Source organism: Polypterus senegalus, chromosome 3 (genome assembly GCF_016835505.1).
Source record: "Polypterus senegalus isolate Bchr_013 chromosome 3, ASM1683550v1, whole genome shotgun sequence".
NCBI classification, from domain to species: domain Eukaryota; kingdom Metazoa; phylum Chordata; class Cladistia; order Polypteriformes; family Polypteridae; genus Polypterus; species Polypterus senegalus.
This window is the reverse complement of record NC_053156.1, coordinates 223,758,448-223,781,767: the sequence shown is the minus strand read 5'-3', so window position 1 is coordinate 223,781,767 and position 23,320 is coordinate 223,758,448. Positions and strand designations below refer to the sequence as shown.

At 38.4% G+C, this 23,320-nt stretch overlaps 1 protein-coding gene across 2 annotated transcripts in view; it reads right to left on the bottom strand.

Moving 5' to 3' along the window:
* The window catches only part of LOC120525902 (TRAF3-interacting JNK-activating modulator), a 99,535-nt gene that overhangs the window by 62,267 nt on the left and 13,948 nt on the right, over positions 1-23,320 (bottom strand). For both annotated transcript variants that reach the window (XM_039748583.1, XM_039748584.1), the window contains exons 2-4: positions 9,514-10,060; positions 7,999-8,134; positions 866-929 (exon numbers count right to left, since the gene is read on the bottom strand). In XM_039748583.1, coding sequence (XP_039604517.1) covers positions 866-929; positions 7,999-8,134; positions 9,514-9,891 — 578 coding nt within the window. In that variant the 5' untranslated portion in view covers positions 9,892-10,060. The remainder of the gene's footprint in view (positions 1-865; positions 930-7,998; positions 8,135-9,513; positions 10,061-23,320) is intronic.

Sequence of the window (23,320 nt, the reverse complement as noted above, 5' to 3'; positions counted from 1 at the left end):
ACACACCAAGCACAATTTAGGACCTGCATGTCTTTGGACTGTGGGAGGAAACCCACACAGACACAGGGAGAACATGCAAACTCCATGCAGGGAGGAACCGGGAAGCGAACCCAGGTCTCCTTACTGCGAGGCAGCAGCTCTACCCACTGTGCCACTGTTCCGCCCACAAAGAATCATTTTAAAGTCATTAATCAACCTAAACTGTGCATCTTTGGAATATGGCAAAACACTCAAATAACAGGCGAAAACCCACATTGGCACAAGGAAGAATGTGAAAACTCCATAGTGACAGTGTCCAGGCCTGTAATCCAAAACCATGATTTTGTAGCTGTAAGGAAGCAGTACTAACTATTGTGCCATTCTGCTACTCCCCAAAGAAAATTTCCCATATTCTGTTTCAAAAAGTGTCAAGGAATCTTTCATAGCCGTACTGTAGGCAGAAATCCAGAGTGCATATCAAAGATGCTGTTTTACCTATCAAAGCACCAGTATGTTATTCCCCATGTAAAAAGAAAAATGGCCACAACGCTAAACTGGATTAAGTTGGTTTCACAACAAGTAGGGATGAACAGAAGACAAGACCTTCTTTTAGTCGAATGGCACGGATTGCTCCCCTTCCAGTTGCCTGATAAGCATCAAGAACACCCCGTAGTCAGAGTCCATTCCACATGCATGCCGTCTCAACAATTTATTTCCCCACTCTCTCCAGTTCATTTGCTAGGATCTTAAATCTCTTGACCTCACAGCACAGGTCAATATAATCCTCTGGTTAAGAATTTTTCCATTTATAAAGAGAATAGTCTTAGCATTTGTACGCGCAGTGTTAAGAAACATGATTCATACATTTCATTTTTTTGTTACTTACTCTGTTTGAATACTTGATTCTTGAGTGTTATAGAGTGTTCCTCTGGAATCACATGTCTGAACTCCTGAAAATGTGAAATAAAGAGTCAGAAATATTAATACTATAATAAGAGAGTTTGATTTTCAGTAATTAGTCACTTTTTATGAATGTGTGTTACTTCTGAGGTCAGTCATATCTTTTTCTCAGCACTGTTTCCTTGTAGGGCAGCATGGTGGCGCAGTGGTAGTGCTGCTGCCTCACAGTAAGGAGACCCGGGTTTGCTTCCTGAGTCCTCCCTGCGTGGAGTTTGCATGTTCTCCCTGTGTCTGCATGGGTTTCCTCCGTGTACTCCGGTTTCCTCCCACAGTCCAAAGACATGCAGGTTAGGTGTATTGGTGATTCTAAATTGTTCCCAGTGTGTGCTTGGTGAGTGGGTGTGTGTGTGCCTGGGTTTGTTTCCTGCCTTGTGCCCTGTGTTGGCTGGGATTGGCTCCAGCAGACCCTGTGACCCCATAATTATGATATTGCAAGGTGGATAATGGATGGATGGATGTTTCCTTGTACGAAGATGCTCTTCTGATGGATCTTCTGCAGAATTATTCTAAGAATAAACATGGACAATTTCTACTTATGCCTGAGTATTTGTGGTATTGAGCATACAGTTTGTTTTCAAAATGGCCTATTATCAGCTAAAACATCAAGATAACTAACTTGTGAAAGAAGAAGCCTTTCTTAAGTGTACCTATCTAGTACCCAGAAGGATTCTTTTTCCTCCAAACAGCAAAATACTACACACATTTGTTAGTGAGATTGCAGTACATTGTTCCTTCATATTTTTCTACCACACATTCATGTTACAAATGTCCCATTCTTCCTCATTCCAAAGGTGCTTTAATGGATTGACAGTTGTTGACTGTGCAAGCCACTGGAATAAACTGGAGTCACTGTCATATACAGTGTATGGAATTTATTTGAGATGATACATACTTTTTTTGACTTGGTGCTTCCTAGTGTAAGTATTCATTTAATAAATTGTAGACTGTGCCTACAAAGGGATTCAAATGGTCAGATATATTGTGGGTGTGGGATGCAAGAGACTCTGAGTTAATATTAAAAAGCATAATGTATACCAAAGAAAACATTACACTAACACCACCAGTTTGTACTAATTCAAGTGGTTTACTTCAAATTCTCATTCTGTCATCTGCATGTGACATCAGAAAGTGAGGTAGGCTAAGCAAAGAGTCATTATTTTAATTTAGTTTTGATGATCATGTGCCCAGTGTAGCTTTAACTTTCTGATGGCATTAGTTTAGATTAGATTACATTAGATAAACATTGTTAATCCCAAGGGGAAATTTATCTGATAGAAGCTAAATGTGGAGTGGTTTCTTCTGCTGTAGACCATTTTTGTGCAGGTCTTGGTGTGTTCTGTGTTCTGAGATGCCCTTATGAGCACTACTGTTGTAAACAGCTGTTGTGGTCTTTGTATTATCTTAAATGGTTCTGGTCATTCACCTCTAATTTCTTTTATTATTAGGTTCCCTGTAGCATATTACATTATATTATGTGTTTAAACCAATTCTGCATTCATGTGCGCACATTCAACTCACCCAAATTGTAATTCTCATGATTAGTTTTTTTCAAGCTCAGGCAAATTATATGAAACTCTACATTAAAATCAGATGCATTTATGGATTCCTTTAAAATTCGAGCATATTAGGGAGATGCATTCTTCCTTAATAAACCTGCGATAAATGTCCACTAACAGATCTGTTCTAGAGAGAAATTTCAATATTTTGTCACTTACATTACTTCCATGAATTTGTCTATGATCCACAATAAGCAAACTGGCTTTCAGGTACTTAGACCTACACAAAATCCATTTGCATATACTGGCACATTTGCTATCTTACACTCTTTAGGAATTCCGATGTATTTGGAGATTTCTGAAAAATACAGGCTAAGATTTTTACATTCTCCCAGTAGCTTCTTTAAGCACTTTTGAGTAAAGGCTGTCCTCTTGGGGACTTTGCTTACACTTTACAGGTCAGGTCAAGTTGGGGAGCTTGCACTGGTACAGTGTGTTGCCGCACCCACCACACAACAAAACAGCTTGGGATCCTGGTTGGCAACCCCCCAGGCAGATACACAGTCCGGTCCCACCCTCCAGAAATTACCATCTATCTGCCACAGCCAGGTGTTATGTGGGTGTCCTCTTGGCCTGGTCCAGCCACTTGGGTCCTCAACAATGACGATCCTGCAAGCCGGATCACCCTCAGGGAATCGCGCCTCATGGCTGTAGTGTCATAACTGACACTCCCTCACAATGCAGGTAATGTGCCTCATTCGGGACTCCTTGAGCAACTGCTCATTTGACACAAAGTCAAACCAGCAGTACCCAAGGATTCTCCGAAGAGACACAGTGCTTTATCTCAGGTCACTGGATAGCATCCATGTCTCGCAAACATATAGCAAAACAGGAAGCAAAAATTTCCCTGCAATGCCAGGAGGACAGCCTTACCACCAGCCTGTAGAAGTTCACCCCAGATACCACAGATCCCTGCAGCCTTCCCTACCCGCAGCGGGTTCACCACCTGTGCAATCTCAGTTAAATTGGGTGTTTTTTTTCTGTCTTGCTGATATTAATACACTGCATCTGCCTCTTATCTCCTCGACCTGCTCTAATAGTGTAATCATCTCAGTCATCGTTTGTGTGATTACAAATATTGTTTGCCTTTTGACATACACTTTTAATTTCCCCTTCTCTTTGTTGCTCATATGTGTTCTTAATCACTAAGATTTACAGTGATGCCTTTCGTCCATTGTAGAGATGTATTTTTTACAGTTATTTTCTTTCTAAGTCCTTGTGCTAAGACTGGACAGCTTTCTTTTTGCTTTATATTTTTGGTATAAAATTGTTATGTGTTGTGTAATATATACTTTTACATCTACATTTTGCTTATCAACGTTTCTAGATATTTTAACAAATTTCATTCTTTAAAATAATACTCCATCCAAAGTAATTTATTTAACTGTTTCATATGTTTTAGTAATGGGTGATAAAAAATTAATTTCATGCTTTTATGGAAGACAGAGATAACAATGTCCCTGACACAATAGGTTTCTATGGAGACCAACTCTGAATCAAGAGCAAACAATATGAAAATGCTGCAGAATTCATATGCCAGATATCCAGTCTTTTGCTCACAACCTCCCAAACACATGTATCTTGGCTAAAATATTGTTAAATAAACCAATTCCGGAAAATCCTCTTATGAATGGCAGGGTATCACATTCAATTAACTGAACCAAATTGACACTGGTCTGCATATATAAATACAATAAAATATTATACATTGGCAGAGGTTCACGAATCAACACCTGCTTAGTTAGCAATGTAAAAGAAGTCTAATCACTTCTGCTGTTCTAATCACTTATTTATATTTTTGGTCTTTTTTAACCTGTTCAGTATTCACTCTGTTAAAGCTGTTAATTGTTGTGACATTAGGAGATCTCTATATAGATAATGGTGGAGTGGTACCTCTGAGGCTAGGGATCTGCACCAGCAATTGGAAGGTTGTCAGTTCAAATCCCATAATCTCCAGAAGTGACACTACACCGCTGGGCCCTTGAGCAAGGCCCTTAACCTGCAATTGCTTCATCCTGGGTATTACGTTAATCTGCATCAAGCCATGCAAGCAGGTCCTCCAACTTATAAGGAATCCTTAAGGTTGGTGGCAGGATTGGCAAAGCAGCCACCATCAAAAACCTCACAATGTTCCGGTGTGGTGCTGAGGTGTCACCTATTGTATGGCTGCACTCGGGTCCCAATCCGGGTGGTTTGTCATGTGGTGGGTGCTACATGCTATCAGCGCATGCACCCAAATTCTTCATATTGATAATGCATTTACATCTTTTGAACTACTATTATATATTCTAAATTTAATCTTCCAGTGTAACACTTTTTTCTATAAAGAAACTTTGAAAAAAGCAATCCGTGGCAGAGCGACGGGCACTGAGCAGGCTCCTGTCAATAATGGGAAATCCACTGCATCTACTGAACAGGATCATCTCCAGACAGAGGAGCAGCTTCAGCGACAGACTGAGGAGATCGTTCCTCCCCCACACTATGTGACTCCTCAATTCCACCCGGGGGAGTAAACATTAATATTATACAAAATTATTGTCTGTCTGTTATACTTTCATCGTTATCACTGTTTAATTTAATATTGTTTTTATCAGTATGCTGCTGCCGGAGTATGTGTATTTCCTCTTGGGATTAATAAAGTATCTATCTCTCTATCTCTCTATCTATCTATCTATCTATCTATCTATCTATCTATCTATCTATCTATCTATCTATCTATCTATCTATCTATCTATCTATCTATCTACCTGCCCCACTTCCCCCATATTCCTGAGACAATACTGGTTGGTATGGAAAAAGATTCAGATAGCATTTCCAAAGAATATCAACAAAACCTCAAGGAACTTAGTTTTTAATGATCTTACAAAAAATGTAATCAAAATTTCAGAAAAAAACTAAAATTCAGCCATTTATTAAATACATTGTAGTTCACTTAGCACCAACCACACCATAAATCATTGAAAAAATTGTTCATCATTTATATACATAGCTTGTGTAATTTGTCTAAAGTCTACACTGGGCACAATCCAGCTTTCTAGTGACAACATCTGCTTCACTAGGTCATATGTTTTGGGAATGTCCTATGCTTAAATCATTTAAGATCAAAATATCTGTATATCTTTCGATTGGCCTTGTATTTCCATCTAGCCCGCACCAACACAAGCAAATTTTAAAATGCATCTTTCCTTCCATTGACGGGAACACTGAAATGGTGTTTTGGACCATCCTCCTAGTTCTATATATATTTGTCTTGCAGAAATGACAGTTTACCTTTACCTAAGTCATTTGTTCCTGAATGAAATTAATGGGCTGATGGAAGGATTACAACTCAAGAAAAATCTTTCTGTAATCAAATGTGAATTTGAGTACTCATCAATATTCTCAAAAGAAGATCCAGTAGTGCTCTTGAGCTTACGAACATAGACGTTACAGCTCCCCTAACCCTGAAGAACAGTAATGTTAACCATGAAACATGCAAGGACATTGGCTATGAAAGTTTGAGATGGTTTACATTGGTTATTCAGGCAGTACGAAACTAGAATGAAGTACCATATAAGAGAAACAACTGGATTTTCTTATTAATTTTGTCAGTAAAAAAGATCCAAGATAAAGCACCAGAAGTGTTCACAAATCTGGGCTGTATCCCCAGGATATAAATACTAATACTTAAACTTGTAAATCTGACATGTGTTGTAGGAAGGCAATATTTGACCCTAATGACAACTAGGCAATGAAACAATGCATTCCAACTTTGGAAGTGTATCAATAAGCCATGTTTTATTTGATTTTACCATGCCATGGGGATCAGATATGAACAACTGGTATTGTGTCTTTAGTCATTTGTATGTGCAGTTTATTTGTCCTTTAATTGTCTTCTGTGGTCAAAAGACAAAACAGACTCAAAAGAGTCTCAGGTAATGCCCAAATAATCACCTTTGACCAGTACAAGAAAACATAATAGAGAACTGACTTATGGTAAATCTGGGTCAGTTGCACTGGCGTTTGTTAACAAGCCATAAAGAAACATAACACTGGGATATGGTCTTGTGTGAATTATTTATATTAGCATATCTGGTACACTCCAGTAATATGAGAAACCAAACTGCACTTTTATAGTTGTTTTTTATCACTCCACTGTTTATCCCAAATAGCTAAAACATGTCTCCACCTTTTACTACAGGACAAAGTGTATTAGGTCAAGAAAATAATATCCATGTACAACCCTCAACAACAAGAATCAATCACATGTATATGGTCTCCAAAAAAAGGCTCTCATGTTGGCTTATATTTAGGAACAAATAGAAAGGTCTGGGTTTAGATGAGGAATGACCCTTTACCCTTATAGGGGTATCTACATCATTTACTTGCTCCACCAGACTTTTTGGAAACAGGTACTAACTATATATTTTCCACTTTGGGTGAGCAGAGATAGCAGCTAGAGAAGAAGTATTGAAGTGTTTCTGGATTACATCTTGCCTGAAGAAGGGGCCTGAGTTGCCTTGAAAGCTTGCATATTGTAATCTTTTTAGTTAGCCAATAAAAGGTGTCATTTTGCTTCACTTCTCACTGGATATATGTGTGAATAGCATATCTCTTAAACAGAATATCAGAGGAAAATGTTGCTATCAGTGATGGATGGAGCCACCACAAAGCTGCATAAGTAAGCAAGGATACAGCAACAGCAAAACGTAGAGCTTAGTGGAAGGTGGAATGCTTATTGGATAGAAGACAACAGAAGGTGAAAGAAAGAGTTATTGAAATAGTATAATAGTATAAATTGGTAGAAGCCAATTAGATGTTCAAGGGGTAGTTAGAAATCTAAACAGAGTATACAGTAGCAGAGAATACTTTGTTAGTACTGAAACTTAGTAAAGCAAGGTAGTTCAACTCCTGGCTATGTCCCTGTGTGGGAAATTTGCATTTTTTCCCTGTACTCATGACTTATGGGTTTCTTACTGTCCTCCTACATACAACCATATTAGATTGATTGTAGACTTCAAATGAGTCAAGGTGTTTGATTAAATGCACAAGACTAATCGATTTACTGTAATTCACAGTAATATTTGGAGAGCATACTTATAACAGAATTTAAACAGAGTCTGATCTTATCCCAAAAGTTATTATACCTCAAGAGCATGGCACTTCTGCATTCCATTAAAATGTATTACTAAGTCATGCCATGTATGGAAGGATATTCAGCCCTATGGGACAGAACTATGCTATGTAGAAGAGTTCAACTTTATTAGAGTATACAGTATTACCTGATGGCCATGCTTGCTATTTGAGATCAGACTCTGATTTCTGTCAGATAGAAAACTTAACAGACCTGTGGAGAAGTCTGTTTTCTGTCAGATGTGCCATCATATCATATCATTTGATACCCATAGCTCATAACCGATAGTGAAGTTGGGGAAATGGATGTACAGCTTTGTACCAATATTTGGCTCCCAGTTCACCAATAAAGTCAACTGTAGCATTTCCTAAGAAATGTAAATGCATTTACCTCGATCTCTACTTTTAAGGCTTTCTTGGACTTTCTCCGATGTATGGATGCGAGATACATAAGTGGTCAGCACGCCATCTTGTTCCTGTAAGTTCAACCGAGTCTTGTGTCGTAACTGCTTTGCAAACTGTGGGACCTGTGAACAGCAAACGTGCATACTTTTGTATGAAAGCATACCCCCAAAAAAACTGCTAAAAGCAAATTATACAAGGACATAAACTTGTAGACAGTTACCATGGGAAAAAGAAGAGAGAGAGGTTGGGAGCATGCGCTGATAGCACATTGTCGCAACCACCACATGACGAACCCCCTGGATTCAGACCCAAGTTTAGTGGGTGATACCTCAGCACCACAAAAGAAGAAGAATGGAAAACAAATCACACTTGAATGGGGGGAAAAAGGAAAGAAGGGTCTGGATTATCTACATACTAACCACCACTAGATAAAGGATAACAAATGTTATCCTGTATCCCATTATCCTTCTATGGCAGAAGTAGAAAACAGAATTAAATAAAATTGAATTGCTAAAGAAATTCAAAAAATTGAGGAATGCAAAACATAATTACAGTATTTGAAACGGACATCACTGAACAGCCACTAGTGAGTCATGGAATCTGTATACCTTTTTAAGGAAAAAATGAAATAAAGAAAAAGAAGGAAACACTGACAACATAAAAAGAGTCAGAAACAATGCATATTCAAGAATGCAAAATAGGATCTAACTAAACAAATATAAAAAAAATAAAAAGACAAATAAGAAATTAGTATTAAAAACATTTGGAAAATAATCAAATGCCTTATAGTGCATGAGTTTTTATAATAAATTAAATAGGAAAGAAAGGTTGCATTCAGAATTCTCAGCAGAATTTGACTGAGTATAAAGGGACTCACATAATCCAGTACACGAGTCCAATATAAGGGGATGTGCCTTTAAGACTGAAGCCTGGAAGCACGTATACTTATGATATTGAGTTTAAATTAAAAACAACTTTGGGTTATTTTACATATGTGAGTAGCTGCTTTTACATTTATGAACCTTAATATCGTCCAAGTTAAAGTCAGTCATACATGTCTAATACCAGCAGAGGGTCGTCTGAAGTTCACACATTAATAACTTTACTTTTCTAAATTTAGCTTCACATTTAAGTGCATCTTTAATTGCAAATTTTTTAACCACAGAAAATGAAGACAAGTAAATAGAGAGCATTTAAATTACCATACGGTATAAGTCTACCATTTCCACATCAGGATGATTTGATTCTGAACTGAGTAACGATAAATCTTGATTCATATCACAAGTCATTTATACAGCACTACTGGATAATGCATACAGTAAGTAAATATGGGGAAAATTGCAAATTGCAAAGGTTTTCATGATTCCAGACCAATACCTAGAGAAGAACTAGCCGCTAGTAAATAAATGTATTTTGGTCAACTAAGTATTTTCATGGTTTTACAATAAGCAGCAAATGGAATCATTTAGGACTAGACATAAAGATCTTTACCCTTCATTACCTTGTGACCCTGGGAAGAAGTGAAATCAGGCCAAGAAATGTGGAGGTCTTCTGCTCTGATCAGTGACCGTCTATTCATTAGGTCCTGTGGTGACCTCATTTTTGCTGACCGTCGAATAACTTGGTTATCGTCCATCCTCGTATGTTCTTGAGGACTTTCATCACTGATAATTTTTCTTCTCTTTAAGAACTCTTGCTGCCTTTTGCATCGCAGTCCATCTTGCCATTCTCCATCCCGTGCTTTACCAATGCTGCGGCAGGTGGTGATATTCAACCGTTCCCTCAGGCTCTCGTGCTGGGTGACACGAAGCTCTAGCTTTTGTTCAATGTTAGACCAACATCGCTTTAGTGGCCTTACTGGGCTTTTGCTGTTGCTCATTGTTTATTAATTACTGGATTTTCTGACAGGAATCCAAAGAAAAAGCCTCCTTTTTATAGATCACTTTATCCTTACCAGTCTGTATAATACTCAGTGGTTCATGAAAGTACAGAAGCCTGAGAAGTCACTGGCTCATTTTCTGAAAATGAAGTGAAGAAGTTCTCTGTATCTAAAAAGAGAAATGCACACACATATTGTGGGTTATGGACAATTCTGTGAAATTTTAACCATAGAATTCATATACAATATCAATACTGAAGAACCACTTAAAAAGCACTATGCCATAAAAATGTCAGGAAATGATTACATTATATGTGAAAAGACTGAAAAGTCACAAAACTCAAGAGAAAAACAGGGCTCGACTTTTGACACTGTTTAAACTCTTTTTTTGAACAGTATTTTATCAGTCAAAGAAAGTAACAAAATCATCAACCACAGATTCTTAACTATTTCAGTTATTTTCTGTGCATGGGTACTACTGTATAAAGATTTGTAAGAAGACTTGGCAGGAAATACTTACAATGTTTTGCTGCCTAGTTGTTGTCTATTTGTTACAATATTTCTGCATTCATCCATCCATTTTTCTTATTGTACTAAGTCCAATAGAAGGTTGTGGGGAGCCTGAAGCCTATCTCAACAACTTAAATGCAAGGTAGGAACCAACCCAGTCCTTCATCAGGCCCTCATTCACACAACCACAACTGTTCACACCACAGACCAACTTACAACTATCTATGTGACTAATATGTGGAAAGAAATTGGAGGAACAACAGGAATGTGCAAGTGGTAAGTCATGTATTAAACCAGACCCTCGAAGCTTTGAAGGTTAAGTACCGCAAAAAACATCTTACCTAGGTAATAAATAGTGGAATGCCTTAAATATCCTTAAATTTAGCTAATGATAACACTACATATATTTTAAGTCACCTTTATTGTAAACCAAATGTCAAGTTGATATTTGAGTTGAAAGTAGAGTGGAATAGAATCTCATTCAGCAGGAGAACAAAACTCAAGACCTACAATAGTGTACAGCTAATGGTGATGTCAAAATACATTTTTGAAGAATGTCAAGCAGCCACTGCAGCAGACAAACAAGGATCCAAACCAAGTCTTCACATAATATGTGGCAATCTGTGTTTTATTAGGGAGTCTTAAAATGTTGAGTAATTTCAAATTGTTTTCTACCAGCTGAAAGCTTACATGTGTTACATGCAATGTGTCCATCAGTCACTCAGGTCAGCTGCTTTTGTAATGGTTAAAAACACAGTCTATCAACATAAAACCCTACCTTAATTAATGGTGTGCTTTTAAAATATCCAAAAATGAAAGGTGATGAATGACACAGCTAGTCCAGAACAGGCATCAGAAGTTGGCATGCCAGTTTAATGCCAAAGCAAAAGCATAATACGACTCCTTTCAAGCTAAATCAAAGATGTATCAGCAGAATCTGGATTGCGCTCCACAATGGCTGTGAACATAAAGGTAGATCAGACCTGAATGTGTCCATTATGTGCACTGCTGTAGCATTTACGTCCATCACTTTGTCTCTGGTCAATTGTTTCAGGACCTGTCAAGCTGTACCTCTGAGACCTTCAAGTTATGTTCCTCTAGGTAGGTCTAACAGACATTGCCCTTCAGTTGTGAAGAACAGCTGCAATCTAACTCTTTATACAATCAAGTCTTTATCAAGTCCCTCTTAGGTGCACTGAGTCTATCAGCATGACACCTTTGTGACCAGCATCACCTTTGTGTACCTTTGAAAAAAAATGCTTGAAATAAAATTGCTGAACAGAATGACTTTTCAGCCATGAATTTCACAAATGGGCATGTCAGCAGAATGTGGATTATAAACCAAAAACCTAACACCTTCTTCTTCTTTACACGTTATTGGTAACCATTTTGTTATCAAAAAGTTATAAAAAAATGTGTCTACTATGGCCATAACAATACCTTCCTTATACACACTGGCATTAAGCAGAATTTGATAGTTAAATGGGAACTTTCAATTTAAAAGGAACAGCAAAGCAAATCTTTTGAGTCAAAATTATGTTAACATTTGAATGGTGGAGACAATTTATTCACAAAATATACTTCTTATGTGCAAGATGAATATACAGGAATGTCTCAACCTGTTCGCCATCATGTTCAACACAAAAAATGTACAAAGTATATACAGTAAGTATATACATAGCAGTACCATTAGTGTTAACATAATTTTGACTCACCCTGTATTTGTATACATTATTTTCCGAAGCCTAATTCAGATGATAGTGTGTAATCAATCTATCTATCTATCTATCTATCTATCTATCTATCTATCTATCTATCTATCTATCTATCTATCTATCTATCTATCTGTTTCTTTATTTTTGTTAACACTTGTGCTTGATGTGATAAATTCCCCAGGACCTTTGCACCTTGCATAAAGAACAATTTCTCAAAACAATCAATAGCAATTCTACTGTACATAAAGACTGGTTAGTGATGCTCCTTCATAACTGTAAAGATTTAATAAACCAGTATATCTGTAGTAGTTTACACAATACTTGTCTTATTTGAGGTTTTCTGTCATCTACAGTAAATATTAAATGTAATTTAATGGCTGAATGGATAAACTTGTACGGTTAAGATGTCGGTACCTCCCTGTTATTTTCTAGCTGATGTTGACATTTCGGCAATTCCCTCTAATAGTTCACTTGATAATTTCGCTATTTGTGCATTTCGTCAATCGTGCTTGGAAAGTACCTATGGTCAAAATTTAAAAAGGACAACTTCAGTATAAAACCGTTTGGAAATATTAGGTGAAGAAAGCAAACAGGTACAAATTTGTAAAAAAAAAAAAAAGTAATTTAAAAATTACTTTTAATATGTGATGTGGATGCTCCAAAACCCCAAGAAAACATGTAAATGACCCGAGAATCTTTAGCTGCGTTGATGTGGTGTTTGTGCAGCGACGTTCTTGTGGTGTTCACCTGCGAAGAGTTGAGCTGAAATATCTGCAGAAAACACGCCATAAAAATCAAAGAACGACAAGGCAAGCAAAAAGCTTACCCTTTCTGTGTGTACTAAATAATGTTACGTTTTTTTCAGTGTTAAAATATGGTGAGTAATTTCACTTTACTTACTGTATTGTTATTATATAATGCTTAATATAGTAGCGACAGACGACACTGACGTCCCAGGAGGCTCTGCGGCGCTGCACCTAAAATTAGACTTCATTTTGATTTCTCTCATGTTGGGGTTCACACAGTTGTGTTTGATATTGGTGTATAGCTTTTGGCAATGGGAATGTTTTATTGAACTTTAAACGGGGGGTTGAGTTTGTCTGCCACCACTAACTGATGCTGTCTGGTATATGAATCCCGGTATCGGGACTAAAGAAAAGGCGTAACTTGAATATCGCTGTTCGTTCTGTTTGTATTACATTATTAATATAAAGGAAAGAGTAAAGAAAAAGTATTTTCCTGATAAATCGAGTGTGTCTGTTTGTCACAAATTAGAACATACTGCATATCAACATTAGTCGTTATGCGGGTTAATACGGGTAGGGTTGCTCCCAAAACATGTCATTTGTTAACTTAACGGACTTTAGGTTTTATAAAGACGATGTTTTACGGACAAGTATAATTAACTGACATTACGCAAAAATTGGACACGCCCGCCCGTGTTAGTTAGTTAAATCGGAGATATACTGTACCCCTTTTAACGCTTTAGAAAGAACTTCGTAACCTGTGAATAATATTGTCCTAAGTAATTGTATAGTAAGTAAGAAATGCAATATGAATTAGTGCATTTCTAAGTGAACACGATTTCACATCATTTAATCGTTTACCTTTCTTTCTTTCTCTTTATTTTCTAACACATAGTTGCTAATCTGTGCTTGTAGTGCCACAGCAGAAACCCAAGTGAAAACGAAAGCCATGGGCGTCACCGTCCCCTGAGTTTCTGCTTCCTTTGTTGCCTCTTGTTGGCACAGATGTTGCTAATACAGTAAGTGTCAAGTGCTGACCAAAAATGCCACGTAAAAATGGGAAATTCTTTTAATCTGTTATTTTTTTTCATGGATTTCTGCTTACCTGATTTCTTCTTATCTGTCAGGGTGGTTGCTTAAGATTGAGTTTTTTTGTATACCCAAAAAAAAATCATGGGTACAACAGGTGGTATTCAAATTACAAGCTTTAGAACTGGATGGGAGAGATTCCAGTGTAGCTGTCCTGCCCCAGGCAAGCATTCGTACATATCCCGTCTGAAAAATAAATTATACAGTACAGCATGACCGAAATGATGGTGCTGGTGAGAATGCTCCCATCTGCCGTGTGTGTTTATGGTTTGTATCAGTTCTGAAGGCTTTTTATAATGTTTTTGTAAAATTTTAAAATCATACAAGGAATACGACTATTCATTCACATGTTGTCATACTAATTATTGACCGGTGAATGTGGGTGCCTTCTGATGGTCTCACTGACCTCATTTTTGTCTTAAATGAATCACCGTATCCCACTGTAGCTGTGCTCAGGGTTTTTTTTTTATCATGGAGCGCTCTCATTCAGAAGCCCAATCAGTCGCTTACGTCGGCGTATTCTTCCTTTGGTTCTGCTGGCTGAGACGGCTGCTTTCCTCTCTCTGCCGTAACTGCGAGTCAGATTTTGAGATCTTGGAAATGCGTTGTGCCAGGAGGCGCCCATAACAAAAAGAACCCCGATCTACAACCTGTTTTAAAAGGCGACAGTTCAAAGAGATGGCAGTGATGTAAATGTGATCGGTTGTTAAATTACCATGATATAGTCTTATTAAGAATACAATCCATTCACTCGAAAAAGTCCCGACGTCGGAGTGGACGAACGAATTTGTAGGCCTGCCCGATGAAAAAGTACAACCCGTTATTTACGAAAGTAAATGGCGGTGAGAACACTGGACGCGTGACGCTTCAACCCGACTGAGGATTTTTTCTTATGATATTTATAAGGTAAAAAGGCCATTACTTATTTAAAAATATATAAATTTTTAATAGAGATTAATGGCTTTCATGTCATTTTAACGTGTGTAGCATTCTACCTGTTTTACGCCATGCAGACACGAAAGTCGCATGAACATTCTTCAGTCTTCGATCATCATACAACCAAGTAAATTGACCTGTGATCAACTACACGACCACTTAGAACATGTAAAAAAATCATCTCAAAACAACCACTTGAGTGATCTGCACTGATCCTTAATAATATACCAGAAGGCTGGTCCGCAAGAAAGAAGACAAGTTAAATAACAAAACTATTTCGTTTCACGACCAAAGTCCCCGCGACTGATTTTTCGTGACTAACTACAAGAATGTTGTTTGTACGGAAGCGTGGGGCCACGGAGAAGAGAAAAAAAATACGCGGCCCTAATACGCTTCCCTATGTTTGAGTTTCTTCCTCAGCGAATTCGTTTATGCCTGTAAGGACAAACTTCGTGTTTCTTCTTTTTTTCATCGATGACGCCATTTTGTTAGCCTGTATTGCTCACAATTCGCCTCAGCTTTTTAGTCATCTGGACAGATGTATTTGACGAAATCCACTTTTTAATTTCGGAATTGGAAACTCTTTACCTCACTTGTGTCAGTTCCTGCTCTGACATGCACCGACCTCCCTCCTAGCCATACCAAGTAAGATCTGTTTTAAAAATCAATGGCTGATCACTACAACTGAATGTTGCTTTTGATTGAGTCAGAGCTACTTCATGTACTTCTGTAAAGAAAGTTGACATATTAGGCAATGTGATTTTGTAATGTAGGCCTACGCTTGGAGCAATGCTCAGCAGCAGGGCCAAAATAAAATTGTTTTTTTATTACCAAGACACATTCACAGGACTAGCATGAGTGGATCTCGTCAAACAAAGCTGTTTTTCATTCAAGTAAGAGTTATTTTTGTTCATGCCAATTTTGTTTTTTTTTTTGCCTTTGCTCCGAGGAAATAGGGCTGTGTACATTTTGGATAACCTAACCCTATGGAGCAGGAGCATTACTGTTGGGCTGGAGTCTGGGATGTGTCTTACATTCGTCAACTTATTGGTAAGCATAGAGTGGTACAGACATTTACAACTATAACACAGTTAACATACAAATCAATACTCAATAAAAATAAAAATCTAATTTAATACATCAATCTGTTTGCACCATGCAGAGCTTGATAACATCATACAATGTATACAAAATGTAAATGTAAACTCTATAGATTTATTTTTTGAAAGTAAAATACTTTACTAATAAATTATACCTTTTTAGTTGTTTCATAAATAAAAGCATAGTGGCTCACTTTAAACAACTGCCTGTCTCTAAACTTTTCACTTAGATAGCCCCTCTACAGGGCCACAAAACAAGCGCCTGCTCTTCAGAAGTCATGAAGTAGCTGCACTGTAATGGCATTCACTTAAATATTTAATTTAGTAGGGTAAATAGCTTAAAATGCTAAATCATAACTTTAAATGTTGTGGCCATTCAAGTTAGCTGAATGAATACATCTGAGTAAAAAAAGGAAAATATCTATGTAGGGGCCACTTTGCTGATGGGAGTTGTGGGGGAGGACGTCCTCATCAGCATGGCCAGCACATTCTCAGGATCAGTGCACAAGCCCACTGAGCTGAAGGAGTGTTCCTACGAAGCAAGGGATGTGTGAAATATGCAGGGGGTCAAGTTTACAGTTGTTCATATGGAAAAATATATGCAGGTTATAATTGCTACATGCAAGCACATTTTAATAATAATAAGAAGAAAAATAATACAAATAAATAATGTAATAATAGATAGATAGATAGATAGATAGATAGATAGATAGATAGATAGATAGATAGATAGATAGATAGAGAGCAATTTTCTAGACAATAAACTTTACATAAAAAGTAGGGAAGCCACCAATGTGCTGCATCCACTTGGATGATGAGACAGCAGCATTTTTTGCACCAGTACTCTCACCACAATTTAGCTATTAGGTGGTGAAGATTTTATGTTATGTTATTCTTACCCCCTTAATCTAATTCAGGATCATGGAGGTTGGAGCTCATTGCTATGATATTATATTATGTGACCAACATATTCAGGCAGCTTAATCCAATTCAGGGTTTCAGGAAGCTGAAGCCTATTCTAACAGCATTGAATACAAGATATGATCCATTAAAGGATGGGCTGCCAGTTCATTGTAGTGAACATACCCCCAACTCAAATCTGCTTAATCCAATTAAGAGTTGCATGGGGGTCAGAGTCTATCCCAGCATCGGCATGATACAGCCCTGAAGCACTATTTTCAAACCTTAGTGGTAAAGATAAGAGATACCTGTCATACCATAGATCAATATTCATGCAAAACTAAGAAGCCATATGAGGTAAGTGGTTTCTACCTTGAAAATGGATGTTTTAAAGGCATGATGCACAAAGTGTGGACAGCAGGCAAACATTAGATCCTGTGACCACAGCAACTTTCTTTGCTATGAACTTCTACTTGGCAATTGACTACACACCACCATTTCTTTCTGTGCACTAATGTTCCTTTGCTAGACCACGTTAAAATTAAAGTAAATTGATTTCTAGAGAAAAAAAATCTAATGGTGACTGTGTGTGCTTCATAAAGCGATGCATGTTTATATTGCACACCTTTTCTTAAGGAATTCCACCACAGTAATGTATGAAGCTTCATGCAGCATTGTTGTTTATCATCGAGATTTTTCTAAGTTTGATGTACTACAGTTCATTTGGAGAATTGGTCACATGGCCATTAAAAAAAGGATATAATGTCCTGTTATAGTTGTGCTAGTTGTCATTTTTGCCCGTTTAAGACTTCAGACTAGATAGATAAAGAATAAAGTCTGTGTTTCGTGTGCTTACAACTGTAAACCTACTTTTGCCCACCCCTGTATTTGAAAATGCCTCATCTGCACAGGCGTAGCTTCCACGTGCTAGGAATAATTCCTGTTTATTTATATTTTTGAACATTGTTTTTGATTTTTGTTTTATATCTTTACTGTTATTTAAGTAACTTCATCATGTTGCCATTTTATGTATTGACGTTTTCCATGAGTACCACCATTGTGTTTTCCTGATTTTGAGGGTGCCACCATTTTGTATGCCTGGTTATTGTAATGCTGTGTGCTCTTTTGGCCTTGGAGCCCCTGCAGATATTGTTTTTTTTTTCTCCAGCATCTCACACCCAGAGTTATTTTATGTTTTCTGTCTTCCCCATCCATATGAACACAGCATCTGGTATAGCGTTAGAGACTTAATAAAATAAATCTATATATAAGGACTCTGTTGTTTCTATTCCATTAATACTTTGCTTAACTAAGTAGATATGTTCTGAGAATCTGCTTTTTATGAGAAAGCTTTTTTTCAGAGGTGAAATTAAAATGGACAGAATATTATGTGTTCTTACACTATGAAAATAATACATGTATGCAGTGAACAAAAACTAAAATTTATTCAGATTGAAAGAAACAACATTGCTTTTTGAAAAAAAGTATCTAATATTGACTGCTTCGATTATTGTTTTCTTTCATTTAATAGCTGTGTATATGGATTCATTTTAAGTAGTTTTTGGTGGAAATTTTGTTGGTATTTGGACACTGGATCTTGCCTCTTCACCCATTAATTTAACACTGTGACTTCTAGCAATAGTTAAAATTTTTCGAGCCAAACATGAGACACCAAAAGTTTTCTGTAATTTATTCATTTTGTTATGATTTTTATTGATTAAACAAAGTTAATGCTTTTAGACAGAGGCAGGAGCTTATGTTGTTACAGCATATCAATTCAACGATTTAAGATTTTCTCCATTTGTTTCTATTACTGTGTGTGTGAGTTAATTTTGATGCAGTGATATCAGCACAATTTTTTGCAGACCTTTTAATTTTGTCCAATAGATTTAAGACCCATTGCTACATTGCACTTTTTTTCTCCAGCCTCTATGCACTTATAATCTTTTAACATGATTTCAGGTAAAACTGATTTTCTCTTTTGTTATTCAGACATATTAAGAGGGCATGCAGGTTCTGGGTGTCACAGAGCAAGATGTAGAGGACAGGAAGATATGGAACAAGATGATCCACTGTGGTGGGAGCAGGCACAAGAAGAAGAAGAAGACTAAACAAACAAATAATTAAGAATGAATTATTACTTAAGGTAGCATTGAAACTAACAGAATCAGCTTTTCTACACTCTGCAAAATATTGCAGAAAAAACATTAAATATGTCAATGCATGTAAGTAGTACTAGGGTGTTGTACTGTGTTAGCCATTATGAATGTAGTGAAAAGTTAAGCAAAATTACACCTTTTATTGGCTAACTAAAAAGATTACAATATGCAAACGAGGCAGAAGAAGAAGGGGCCTGAGTTGCCTCGAAAGTTTGCATATTGTAATCTTTTTAGTTAGCCAATAAAAGGTGTCATTTTGATTAACTTAACAAACTGTTGGGACACAGTTCACTATGTGCAATATACACGATAAACACTCATTATGTATATAGAGTTCATTGCGACGTTGCTCATCATCTGAATGATGGCGCACAAGTTTAACAAGAGTCAGAAGTTAGCTTTGTTTTCTTGTCGCTTCGTAGTATGAGGATTCATTAAGGGAGGTATTGCTGTACTTGTCTGTTACGTAAGTGTGTATTGATTTACTGTATTCTTATCTATTATTATTTATTTTTATATATTTTCCTTTCTTGTCACTTTTTCTTTAACTTCCTGTTGATCACATCAAACTACATCCAATGTATGAAAATGTACTCTAGAAATAAATGTTGTTCTTATAAGTTGGATATTCCCATTAAGTGGCCAAACTTTGAGTAAATTTGGAGAGGTCAAGAGACAAACACTCAAGTAAATAACAAAAATATAGTTAGAAACAACTTTTGATTTGGAATACTTCTTTGGACTTAAACTAAGGGTTTTGTTTAGCATTTTTTGTTTTGATAATGTTCTGAAATGAAACTGACTTTAGTTTTAACATTTTACTGCTCTTTCATTCACTTCTTAAAGATACACTTGCTAGTCACTTTATTAGGTACACCTGTTCAACTGCTTGTTAACGCAAATATCTAATCAGCCAATCACATGGCCGCATCCTAATGTATTTAATCCTATAGACATTGTTAAGACAACCTGCTGAAGTTCAAACTGAGCATCAGAATGGGAAAGAAAAGTGATTTAAGTGACTTTGAATATGGAGTGGATGTTGGTGCCAGACAGACTGGTCTGAGTATTTCAGAAACTGTGAATCAGCTGGGACTTTTACACACAACCATCTCTAGGGTTTACCAAGAATGGTCTGAAATAGAGAAAATATATAGTGAGCAGCATTTCTTTTAGGTGAAAATGCCTCGTTGATGCCAAAGGTCCAAGGAGAATGATTTAAGCTGATAGGAAGGCAACAGTAGCTCAAATAACCACTTGTTACAACTGAGGTATGCAGAAGAGCATCTCTGAACACACGACTTGATGAACCTTGAAGCAGCTGCACAAGACCACACCAGGTGCCATTTCTGTCAGCTAAGATCAGGCATCTGAGGCTACAATTCACACGGGCTCACCAAAATTGGGTAACAGAAGATTAGCAAAACATTGCCTGGTCTGATGAGTCTTGATTTCTATTGCAACATTCGGATGGTAGGGTCAGAAGTTGGCGTTCACAACATGAAAACGTGGATCCATCCTGCTGGTAGTATAATGATGTGGGGGTTATTTTCGTGGCACACTTTGGGCCCCTTAGTACTAACTGAGCATCGTTTAAATGCCACAGCCTTCCTGAGTATTGTTGCTGACCATATCTATCCCTTTATGACCACAGTGTACCCATCTTCTGATGGCTACTTCCAGCAGGATAACGCGCCATGTCACAAAGCTCAAATCATCTCAAACTGGTTTCTTGAACATGACAATTAGTTCACTGTACTCAAATGGCCTTCACAGTCATCAGATCCCAATCCAATAGAGCACGACTGGGATGTGGTGGAATGGGACACAAATCTGCAGCAACCGTGTGATGCTATCATGTCAATATGTACCAAAATCCCTGAAGAATGTTTCCAGCACCTTGCTGAATCTATGCTATGAACAATTATGGAAGGCAAAAGGGGGTCCCACTCGGTACTAGCAAGGTGTACCTAATAAAATGGCCAGTGAGTGTATGTGCTCATTTCTGATGCTTCCTTAAAGATAATCCAACCCAAATGGACACTTCTTCTGACAAATCTGAATCTAAAACAAAGTGTGGTGTAGTGTTTAAGACTTTGAACGTCATAACCTCAGGGTTTGTGGGTTCAAATCCTGCTGCTGACACTGTGTGACCAAGAGCAAGTCACTTCATTTGCCTGTACTCCATTTTGAATTAGAAATGTTGCCAGCTGTATCTCAAGTGTTGTAAATTGCCTTGGATTAGTCAATAGGCAATGTGGAACATTTTTACCAAACTTCAGTAGGGAATGTTTTTGTCTGTCATTAATTTTAAAAGATAACCATTTATAAAACAAGTGCCACCAAAATTTTGTTTACCTTTTCATCCAAGAGAGACAAGGCAAAACTACAAGAAGCTCATGTGGATTTTTTTTTTTTGTTGACATAAAGCAAAGCTAAATCAGAGCAAGCGCTAGCCCAGGGTGAGACACCAGTCCATTTTACGGTATACTTATTAACATTATTTTGTCTCGTTTTAATCCCCATTTGCTTACACTGAGTGGAATCAACAAGTCAAGTCAAGTCAAGTTGGGGAGCATGCACTGGTACACGACGAAACAGCTCGGGATCCTGGTTGGCAACCCCCCAGGCAGACACACAGTCCAGTCTCACCCTCCGGAAATGACCCTCTATCTGCCATAGGCAGGTGTTACGTGGGCGACCTCTTGGCCTGGTCCAGCCACTAAGGTCCCCAACAGTGAGGATCTTACGAGCTAGATCACCCTCGGGGAAACGCGCCACATGGCTGTAGTGTCATAACTGACGCTTCCTCACAATGCAGGTAATGTGCCTCATTCGGGACTCCATGAGCAACCGCTCATTCGACACAAAGTCAAACCAACGGTACCCAAGGATTTTCCAGAGAGACACAGTAGCAAAGGAGTCCAGTCTTCGTCTCAGGTCACTGGATAGCGTCCATGTCTTGCAACCATATAGCAAGACAGGAAGCACCAGGACTCTAAAGACTTGGACCTTCGTCCTTTTGCATAGATAGATAAAATTTTAATTTAAACATTCTCTCACTTCACATACTTTCTTTTTATATTTTAACCACTGGTGGCATGTGGAGTCTACTCATGGACCTTTCAGTTTTAAGATCTGAGCGTGGGAAACGTGCTATATACATAAAATGTAATATTATTAAGATTTGTAGCTCCTGTGTTAAATCCATGGAGGAAACATAAGAAAAAATCAACCTTTAAATCATCCTCACAGATTGTCTTATTTAGGTAAAGTGGAGGCCTAAGGAGTTCAGCATGGTCATTTTAATGAAGGACGGAAGGGAGGGTCCACTGTATAGAACTGTTCTTTATGTACAGTATGTATCAGTCTACTGTGAGCTTCTGTATATGGAAACACACATCCATGATTAAAAAAATGAAACAGGTGGAAGAAGAAGATCCAAGCTACAATATTACTTGTGGCCCCGGCCGGGGCTGGAGCCCGCCGGGACGCCCAGGAGGACGTGAGGAGGGCTTGTGCCTCCTCCAGACCGCGAGGCGTCCGTCCTGGTTCTGTTGGGGGCCACGGGTTGAGGGCATGGAAGCCCTTCCCTGTAGGGGCCCGTGGTCACCGCCAGGCGGCGCCCCGATGCCGGTTTATCCCGTGCGGTTGCCGGTCAGGGCTGGAGCCCGGCCGGGACGCCTTGGAGGACCGGAGGAGGGCGAGTGCCTCCTCCAGACAGAGTGGGGGCGTCCGTCCTGGTTAGGCAGGGGGCCTCGGGTACAGGGCTTTGAAGCCCAGCCCTGTAGGGACCCGTGGCCACCGCCAGGCGGCCCCGGTGCCTAATTATCCGGGAGCCCGGCACTTCCGCCACACCAGGAAGTGCCGGGGGGAAGACTTTGTGTGGCACCCGGAGAGCTGCCAGGAAGACAGCCGACACTTCCGCCACGCTTGGGCGTGGCTAAGGACGGAACACCTGGGGCTCATCCGGGAGCCTTATTTAAGGGGCCGCCTCCCTCCAGTGAGGGGTGGAAGTCGGGAGGAAGCAGACTGAGCTGGAGAGCGAGGACAGGAGGCGGCCAGGACAAAGGCACAGAACTGTGGGCCCTGGACTTGGGGGAATCAGTGCTGGAGGCACTGGGGTGTGTGAGTGCACGTGACTTTATATTGTATAATATAGTGTAAATAAACAGTGTGTGGGTTGAAAACATGTTGTCCGTCTGTCTGTGCCGGGGCCAGCGTTCACATACTATAAAAACCCCAGAAACTCCTTATCACCCCCTCCTCTCCAT